The 9849-nt window shown below is 49.7% G+C and overlaps 1 protein-coding gene across 1 annotated transcript; it reads left to right on the forward strand.

Moving 5' to 3' along the window:
* The first annotated feature begins 1100 nt into the window (after positions 1–1100).
* Positions 1101–9676, forward strand: GRPEL1 (GrpE like 1, mitochondrial). Its single transcript, XM_033213664.1, has 4 exons — positions 1101–1333; positions 5486–5648; positions 7258–7339; positions 8512–9676. Exons 1-4 carry the CDS (start codon positions 1272–1274, stop codon positions 8856–8858), a joined length of 654 nt encoding a protein of 217 aa, XP_033069555.1. The 5' UTR covers positions 1101–1271; the 3' UTR covers positions 8859–9676.
* Positions 9677–9849: the final 173 nt, after the last annotated feature.

The following is a 9849-nucleotide window of genomic DNA, read 5'->3' on the forward strand; positions in this document are numbered from 1 at the left end:
AGGCAACACTCCACTTGAGAAGCCACCAACTCGCGCCCTGGGATCCTGGGTAGGGCACGGGCTCTAAGTCTGGGATCCTGGGGAAAGCATGGGCTCCCCTCTCTGGGATCCCGGGAAGGGCACAGGATCGAGCCCTGGGATCCCGGGGAGGGCAAGGACTCTTAAGTCTGGGATCCTAGGGAGGGCACGGGCTCCAGTCCTCAGATCTTGGCAGTCAGAACTGCACTCCAGGCTACGCTGTGCTGAAGCGGGAGCCAGTCCCTATCTCCCACGGGAATCCCGCTTGGGGGCCGGCACCGGGACCATAAGAACACGCCGCCCCTGCTCTTCCAGTACCTCTGCTCTTGGGGGTATGCGCTACAGCAGCACGGACCTCGGTCAGGTTATGAAGACGTGTGCATTTATGAGCTTTAGTTGTGCCCCAATGTTTTCTATACGCTGTTCTTAGTCTGTTTTTCGTGTTTTGAGAAAACTGAAGATAACAGAAAGGTACAAAACACACGCCCATATGCCCATCATCCAGCATCAAAACCGCCAACATTTTGTCCCATTTGCTTCCTGGGTTTTGTTTCCCGTTTCACCAGAACTCACTGGTTGAGACGGAGACCCTAGTGCCTTCTCCTCTCCGCCTCCGGCGCCCGGAAAAGCAGTGTCGGGGTGGGGGCACCTTCCCAAGCGGTTGCCTCCGCGGTTATTTCTCAAACACCTGCGCCGCCGTTTGGATGGCGCTCGCGCCGAGGCTTCATTTTCATTTAGCAAACATGGAGTGCTCCGCGCCGATCTGGAGCCAGGGTGTGAGGGTGAACAATGCTCCCCACGCTCGTTCCCAGAGCAAAGGGAGGCCCGGAGTGTCAGCGCAGTGGCGGGTGAACGCCGGGAAACGGGAAACTGGCACTGGGCTCCTACCCAACAACCGGCTCCGAAGTCTCTCCCGGCTCTCAATGCGCACGCCCCAACCCCGGCTCTGGGCCCACCCCCTCACGCTGCCTCCTCATTGGCTCCTCCCGGCATCGCCACGCCTACTGGAGGCTCCTCCCAATGCTCACTTCACCTTTCACCTCTTCGGGGCCGCCGGTAAGCCTCAGGCCCCGCCCACCGGGGGGGTGGAAATGCTCTTCCGTGACCCACAATTATTGGTGACTATTGCCTGTCCATAACAGGAAAAGCGGTTACGGATTGGCTGAGGCGAAGTAGTAGGGCGGAAAAGTGGGTCTAGCTGCCTGCACGCACGCTTGGTGCGTGCGCGGCGACGGCGGCAGGCAGTGGCAGTCATGGCGGCTCAGTGCGTGAGGCTGGCGCGGCGCAGTCTTCCGGCTTTGGCGTTGTCTCTCAGGTAAGGGGCACTTGGCCTCCCTAAGCTGAGGTGGGAGCGCGACCTCCCGCTCCGATGGGGACCTTCCCTGGCCCCGGGGCCTCCTCCCCGGCCCCGGAGCTGGGCATCTCCGGGCTCGCGGTTCCCCGCCGCGGGACGCGGATCGCCCCGCTGGGGCCTGCTCTGCGGCCAGGCTGTCCGTTCGGGGCTCTGGAGAGGCCGAGCATGGCCGCCTGGGCGGGAAGGGTGGAGTGGGCAGGCGCCGTGTCAGGAGAGTACCGCAGCGCGGAGGCGTCTGGCTCGGAAGGTACGGTGGTCCACGTGCGCGTGTGGTCCAGGGCCAGCGGCGACGCCTCGCGCGCGTTCACGACCTCGGCGCTCAGGGGCGCAGAGGCAGCCGCAACTTGTGCGGTTGAAAAAGCGACCAAAGAAGCCCGAGACTTGTCCAAGGTCGCTTAGCGAGGCCGAGCCCGGCTGGGTGTGCCCGAGGCAGGAGCTGTTGTTACTCATTTCTGTGCGGGGCCACAGCGGTGATCGGGAAACTTCGTGTCGCAAGGTGCGTGTTGCCCGTTCACGGGCTTTTTCCACTCGGCCTCGAATTCCTTCACTCCACCTTCTCCAGCGTTTGAGGTCAAAAGAGCAGTCGAGCCTGTGCCTCTGTTGAACGAAGAGTTTGTTGAGACAAGCGCACATTTCGGGCCTGAGGGCCACGAGAGTCAGTGCCCTTTTTTTTTTCAAACCTGCTGCTTCTGCTTTTTACAAGTTCTACCTCAGAAGTTAGTATGGCAGGTACTTGCTGGAGGAGCTGCCTAGAACCAAGTTATTGATTAGAGAAGCCACTGAGGGCCAAAATTGGCCAAAAGCTGGGCAGTGAGATGCGGTTTTTCCCTGAAAGAGAGCAGGTAGGTGAGGTGAAGATCACTTTCAGTCGAGGTGAGTAAGGGGTAAGTGCGAGCTTAATAAATTATATCTTAAAAACATAGGAGCCAAGAGCAGCGACCCACGTGGAATACTTGAGTAAAAAGAATTTGGTAAAGTAGTTGTTGGTTTTGTATTGGAATTAATTGCCAGGAAAGCGACCACCGAGTCAGCATCATTTCTGTCTTTAGAATGGTAGTTTTGTGGAAGGATGCTCAACTAGGGAAAGGGAGGAGAGCTGACTGGTAGTCATAGCTCTCAGAGGAGTTACTAGGCTTTCTGAGACTCAGTTTCCCTCTGCAGAACGAGATGGCCCTGGGTGTGGGTCCTGTTGCATTCCTGGCCACACTTCGTGGTGGCTGTGCTTTGGAAAGGGGTCAGTGCAGAGTTGACCTGCAGAAAGGCTGGTGGCTGTCACACCCCCAGGCAGAACAGCTGGAGAGGGAGGTGGGCTTCACAACAGTACACTCAGGTTTTATTTAAATTCTTAGTTTTTTAAATTCACAAGAGTAAAAATATAAAATGGTCATCGCTCTCCACCCCCATGGCAAAACTGTAATGGATGGGTCCACTCCACTTCTTTCCACAGATAATAATAAGTACACAGGATTTCTAGTTTGTCTTTACAAAAATAGGATCCTGTTTTGTGTATTTTTCTGTAAGTTGCATTTCTTAACAGAACACCCAAAGTGTATCCAATAAATGGCAGTTTAACCCATTTTTAGGAGCTGCATAATATTCCAGATTGTGTTAGCAAGTTTATTCAACCATTTCCTCACTGGCAAATATTGTTTACAACTTGTGGCTCCGCAGTGCTGCAATAAACAACCTTGACTGTAAGTTCTGTGTGCTGGCAGCCTTCCTATTCGTTGAAGCAGTTTTAATCTGGGAAGGAAATTGAATGTAGCTTATTCTCAGATTGGACTGGCCTAATTTAAAAAGAGGTTCTGGCCGGGTGCGGTGGCTCACACCTGTAATCCCAGCACTTTGGGAGGCCGAGGCAGGCAGATCACGAGGTCAGGAGATCGTCGACCATCCTAGCTAACATGGTGAAACCCCATCTCTACCAAAAAAAAATAACAAAATTAGCCAGGCGTGTTGGTGGACGCCTGTAGTCCCAGCTACTCCCAGTACTGGGGTGAGAGGGGTCTCGGGCTTGTGAATGTGGGGTTGAGGCGGGCAGATCACGAGGGGAGGAGATCGAGACCATCCTGGCTAACAGGATGAAACCCCGTCTCTACTAAAAATACACACACAAAATTAGCCAGGTATGGTGGCGGGCGCCTATAATCCCAGCTACTCCGGAGGCTGAGGCAGGAGAATGGCGTGAACCTGGGAGGCAGAGCTTGCAGTGAGCCAAGATGGCGCCACTGCACTCCAGCCTGGGCAACAGAGCCAGACTCCATCTCAAAAAAAAAAAAAAAAAAAGTTCTCTGGTCCTGGTCAAGAAATCTAGGTTTTAAGACTTTATTTTCTCATTCGTTAATGGCTTTGTGACCTGGGCTTATCACTTGGTCTAGTTCACCATACATACCCCATGCTTTCCTGTCTTCATGCCTTTGTTCAAGCAGTTTACTCTTCTTGAAGCTGCATCTATCCCGTCATTCCACCTCTGATCCCTTTTGTGTAACTCTTTTTTTTTTTTTTTTTTTTTTTTTGAGACGGAGTCTTGCTCTGTCGCCCGGGCTGGAGTGCAGTGGCCGGATCTCAGCTCACTGCAAGCTCCGCCTCCCGGGTTTATGCCATTCTCCTGCCTCAGTCTCCGAAGTAGCTGGGACTACAGGCGCCCGCCACCTCGCCCGGCTAGTTTTTTGTATTTTTAGTAGAGACGAGGTTTCACCGTGTTAGCCAGGATGGTCTCGATCTCCTGACCTCGTGATCCGCCCATCTTGGCCTCCCAAAGTGCTGGGATTACAGGCTTGAGCCACCGCGCCCGGCCTTGTGTAACTCTTAGATGGAATTTTCCTCTTGTTGCCCAGGCTGGAGTGCAGTGGCGAGATCTCGGCTTACCGCAACCTCCGCCTCCCGGGTTCAAGCAATTCTCCTACCTCAGCCTCCCAAGTAGCTGGGATTACAGGCATGCACCACCACGCCCGGCTAATTTTGTATTTTTAGTAGAGACGGGGTTTCTCCATGTTGGTCAGGCTGGTCTTGAACTCCTGACCTCAGGTGATCCACCTGCTTTGGCCTCCCAAAGTGCTGGGATTACAGGCGTGAGCCACCGAGCCTGTTTTAATCACTTTTAAATCCCAAATTACAGTTCTTTGTGTTTAGATACCTTTTTTCTTTTTTTTTTTTGCAAGATCTCTGCTGGGTCTATCTTTGTTATCAGGATCAGCAATAGGCCGGCCTCACTCTAGTAGTAGCTATTCCATAAGTAGGTGGTTAGGTCTGGGCAGACTGTCTCAGTCACCTTAGAATGGAAAGAGAAGGAGGTTAGTACTGTTGTGTACCAAGTACTGTAACTTGGCACATTGACCTGTAAGTTTAGGCATGTACTACAGAAGATCTTATAAAAATAAAAAAGACAGGCACAGTGGCTCACGCCTGTAATCCCAGCACTCTGGGAGACTGAGGGGGGAGGATCACTTGAGCCCAGGAGTTCGGGTTTACAGTGAGTTATGATTGTACCACCATACTCTAGCGTGGGTGACAGCGAGACCCTGTCTCTAAAACTACATGAGAGGCCAGGCGTGGGGGCTCACACCTGTAATCCTAGCACTTTGGGAGGACAAGGGGGACAGATCACTTAAGGTCAGGAGTACAAGACCAGCCTGGCCAACATAGTGAAACCCCATCTCTACTAAAAATACAAAAAATTAGCTGGGTGTGGTGACGAGCAACTGTAGTCCCAGCTACTCAAGCGGTTGAGGTGGGAGTATCCCTTGAACCCAGGAGACGGAGGTTGCAGTCTGGATGACAGAGCAAGACTCTCTCAAAAAAAAAAAAAATATATATATAGAGAGAGAGAGAGAGAGAGAGAGAGAGAGAGAAACCCTGTCTTTAAAATATATATATATATGTTTATCTTAGATCTAATAAAGGCACACTGTATATGACTTATAGCTTTTATATTTACTGTTTACTAGTATAGCTTCTATATGTCAAGTACAGTGTGCCTTTATTAGATCTAAGAGAAATGTTTTCTCCCAAAGTAATAGTAAAGAGTTTGAAGCTATTTTAAGTTTCTAAAATCCTACATCTGACTTTAATAAACACGAAGTCTTCGTTTGTCACGCGTGGACTTCCCTGTAGGCCGTCTCCCCGCTTGTTGTGCACAGCCACGAAACAAAAGAACAGTGGCCAGAACCTGGAAGAGGACATGGGTCAGAGGGAACAGAAAGCAGATCCTCCTGCTACAGAGAAGACCCTCCTGGAAGAGAAGGTTAAGTTAGAGGAACAGCTGAAGGAGACTGTGGTAAGGACTGTCAGGCTCCTGTGGGAGTGGGCTCGGCTGAACTGTTTCTCTCCTGGGCCACATAAAGGTTCCAGGCTTCATTGGTGACAGACTAAAGCCAGAGTTAAGCCGTTGTCCACGGCCTGCAGTGGGCCCAGGTGGCAAGTTACTGCCAAAGCAAAGACTGGAACCCAAATCCTATGTGGCTGTGGTTCTGGCAAGAGAATGGTCTTTACATGCTGTTATTTGTCATTGAATTAAAACTTAAAATCATTTTTACAAATGAGGAATGCTCAGTATGGTTGTTTAGGTTGGGACTTAGGAGAGGAAAATTTCAAGTACAGGAGTTGGGAGCTGGAGTATGGTTTTATGTCCTGCTCTCACAGGCAGGTAGGAGGTTTGTGAACTAGGAACATGAATTATTACTCCATGTGAAAACACATGGGTGGCACAAATCAAGTTCTTTAAGGATTTGAGAATGATGACAAACCCTGAGTGCTGGCACCATTCCAAACCCGTTACATATGTTAATCCTGGCTGCCAGGTGTGGAGCCAGGGCTTGAACCAGGACCATCTGGACTTGGAGCTCTTACTCCTTGCCACTGCATAGTGATTACCTGAAGACTGAAAATGGATGCAGTGTAGAGGCCCCCACAGAGCAATTTAGTAAATGTTAAAAAGAGAAAAGCTAGCTGGGCGCAGTGGCTTACCCCTCTGATAGCACTTTGGAAGGTTGAGGCAAGAGGATTGCTTGAGCCCAGGTGTTCAAGACCAGCCTGGGCAACATAGTGAGACTCCATCTCTAAAAAAAATAAAAATTAGCTGGGCGTGGTAGTGCACTCCTGTAGTCCCAGCAACCCAGGTGGCTGAGGTGGGAGACTTGCTTGAGCCCAGGAGGTTGAGGCTGCAGTGAGCCGAGATTACACCACTTCACTCCAGCCTGGGCAATAGCGCAATATTCTGTCTCAAAAAAAAAAGAGAGAGAAAAGCTTAGATGAGTGAGCTTACAGAAAGGTGGTGAGACATGAGGAATATACTAGAACTCAGATGATGATGACACAAGGAGTGTTTGAACTGAGCCACCTCTGGGTAACACTGAACATAGCAAAAGATCATGAGTGCAGCTTTGATTAAGCTTTCGTTAAGCCACCCTCCTTAGTCATATTTCAAAGGCAGTGACATTACTTCTGTTTGACTAGAAGTTAGTTACACAGCCATTTTCCGATCGAGCTCGCTTTCCTATGACTTTGTTCCATATTAATATAAATCGCCCAGCCGGGCGCGGTGGCTCACACCTGTAATCCCAGCACTTTGGGAGGCTGAGGCGGGCAGATCAAAAGGTCAGGAGATGAAGACCATCCTGGCTAACACGGTGAAACCGCATCTCTACTAAAAATACAAAAAATTAGTCGGGCATGGTGGCGGGCACCTGTAGTCCCAACTACTTGGGAGGCTGAGGCAGGAGAATGGCATGAACCTGGGAAGCGGAGCTTGCAGTGAGCCAAGATCGCACCACCGCACTCCAACCTGGGCGACAGAGCAAGACTCCGGCTCAAAAAAAAAAAAAAAAAATTAAAATACATATATATGTAAATATATATATAAATTTCCCTTTTTTTTTTTATTTTAGGAAAAATATAAACGAGCTTTGGCAGATACTGAGAACTTGCGGCAGAGGAGCCAGAAATTGGTGGAGGAGGCAAAATTATATGGTACGTTCAACATAACATGGTGTTGATTCTGAAAAGAAGATAATGGGGTGGGGAAGGGGAAGGCCATGCACATGGAAGTGTCAGAGAGCAAGCCTGAGGGGCGGGGGTCTAGCAGTTATTTCCCCTGCATTTTTTTTTATGATGGCCCAACAGCAAAGGTGTCTGGAGGAGCAGAAATAAGTAGCTGAGACTAGCATGAAAAATTGTAAATAGGTGTGTCCTGCCCCACACAGAGACCTCGGTGGGAACCTGCAGCAGGTCAGCTTCTGATGCCCATCCCCTTAGCCCTCCGGCAGTAACACTGGCATCACTTCAGAACTCCCAGCGTGCTATATGCATTGCCACCTTTGGATGTTTTTGTCACTCTTCTTCCCATTTTTATAGTTGAGATCATTGCGGTTTAGTCACCTGCCACACAGCGCAAAGCTGGTACATAACCCAGGCTCCCAACTCCACAGGCTGGTGTTTGAGTGCTGGCTGTGGGTCTCTGGGTGACTGACAGTGGGTATTAGAGATGCGGAACCTAAGCCTCAATGGAGGGTAAATGGCTTGCCCCGGGTCAGACAGGGTGAGAGGCTATGTGGAAACTAAGAACCAGAGTCTGTGCCGCATTCACAGAGATTGAAGCGCTCCTTGAAAGACTTTTTTCCTGGATGCTGTGGCCTGTTTCTTGGTATTCTGCCTCTCTTTGTGGTAATGTGCTTTGTTGGTTCTTACCCTTTCTGACCTGTAAATGTCTGAGCTGTTGGGACTCAGTACCAGGCCTAGGTTCTCTCCCCTTGCTGTGCTCCCTGGGTGACTTACACACTCTTATGGGCTTAATGGCATCCACACACAAGTCTCGGCTTCAAACTCGGATCTTTTGAGTTCCAGTCCTCTATATCTTACTGCTTACTTGACATCTGGGCTTGGATGTCTCAAGGGTATTTTCCCCTCTACTGCACTCCTTTCTTCACATTTTAGTAAATTCTCAATTTAGTAAATTCTGGGTCTCATCCCACAAATAGCTTTTGAGGATTTTGTGTTGTTGAAGTTACTGAGCTATTGGAATTCTGAGGCAACTGATTTGACAAGTTATTAAATAGCCTCCACATCAGGTCAGCAGTGCTCAGGTTGGAATTGCGCTGTGCAGTTGGTATGGAGTGCAAATGATCTTCTTTAACTTCATCCAGGCATTCAAGCCTTCTGCAAGGACTTGTTGGAGGTGGCAGACGTTCTGGAGAAGGCAACACAGTGTGTTCCTAAAGAAGAAATTAAAGACGATAACCCTCACCTGAAGAACCTCTACGAGGGGCTGGTCATGACTGAAGTCCAGATCCAGAAGGTGTTCACAAAGCATGGCTTGCTCAAGTTGAACCCTGTCGGAGCCAAGTTCGACCCTTATGAACATGAGGCCTTGTTCCACACGCCCGTTGAGGGGAAGGAGCCGGGCACAGTGGCCCTAGTTAGCAAAGTGGGGTACAAGCTGCATGGGCGCACTCTGAGACCCGCCCTGGTGGGGGTGGTGAAGGAAGCTTAGCTGCTGTTGATGGGGTGGGTGTTTTTAAACTCACTTGCTGTAACTCTTAAGGCTGGTTCATTGTTTCTCATCTTTGAGTACATGTGACCTTTTCCCAAACCTTGTTGGAAACCTTAAGTAACCAGTGGCTAAACAGAAAATGAAGCGGGTTGCATAACTGCGTTAATGAACTGTAATTCGGGAGTCTGTTCCCTTTTAGTGCCACGCGTTGAATAGTTTCACATACTTAGAAGAGCTCAGCGGGGCTCTGCCAGGTCTCCTGAGCATCCTGAGTAATGTGTCTGCTCAGACTCTGCTGACACCAAAGTATTTTAAACAAATAAAAGGTCTTGGGGAATTCTGTTTGGCTACCTGGACGCACCAGTCTGCACCGTGTGTCCCTGCAGCTCACTGCGGCGCATGAGTGACTGGCATATTTAGCCCATCACAGTTCATTCGCTGAAGGAAAGGCAAGAGTTGAAACATTTTCCATAAAAAAAAATGATCTTTGTGAAGAACACAGTGAGTTCGTTTGTCATCAGTCAACAGCGGCTGAAACTGACCACTGAGAAATAGGCGTGGGCACTGACAATTCTCAGCACCATTATCTGGCCAGGAATTGAGCTTGGCTTGGCAAAGGGTCCTTTTACCCTGTTCTGTTCATCTAAATGCAGACGTATTTAAATCATATTCAACTAGTTACTAACGACCTCAAGGTGTATTCCCTGGCAAAGTGGACTTTCTCAAAATAGGACTGCACGTTTGGTATACTTTAAATGTTAATGTTTAATTTAAACATTTTATTTAAGAGGATTAAAGCCCTAATGTTTATTTTCCTACTTTCTGATAACAATTTTGTGTCCTCTCGTGGAGATCCTTGCCACTGAGGCAAGCATGGCTTAGCCTTCCCATTCTCTGCTCCAGCCCTGAAGCTGTCAGCTTGACATGTGCGTGCGTGCGTGCGTGCACTCACGTACACATGCACACGCTTCTGCACGGAAGGGGAGAGCCA

Source organism: Trachypithecus francoisi, unplaced genomic scaffold (assembly GCF_009764315.1).
Source record: "Trachypithecus francoisi isolate TF-2019V2 unplaced genomic scaffold, Tfra_2.0 Lachesis_group1, whole genome shotgun sequence".
Classification (NCBI taxonomy): Eukaryota; Metazoa; Chordata; class Mammalia; order Primates; family Cercopithecidae; genus Trachypithecus; species Trachypithecus francoisi.

Coding starts and splice junctions, on each gene's coding strand:
- GRPEL1 (XM_033213664.1), top strand. CDS start 1,272: ATGGCGGCTCAGTGCGTGAGGCTGGCGCGGCGCAGTCTTCCGGCTTTG. Junction 1,334..5,485: donor GCTTTGGCGTTGTCTCTCAG/GTAAGGGGCACT, acceptor ACTTCCCTGTAG/GCCGTCTCCCCGCTTGTTGT. Junction 7,340..8,511: donor GGAGGAGGCAAAATTATATG/GTACGTTCAACA, acceptor AACTTCATCCAG/GCATTCAAGCCTTCTGCAAG.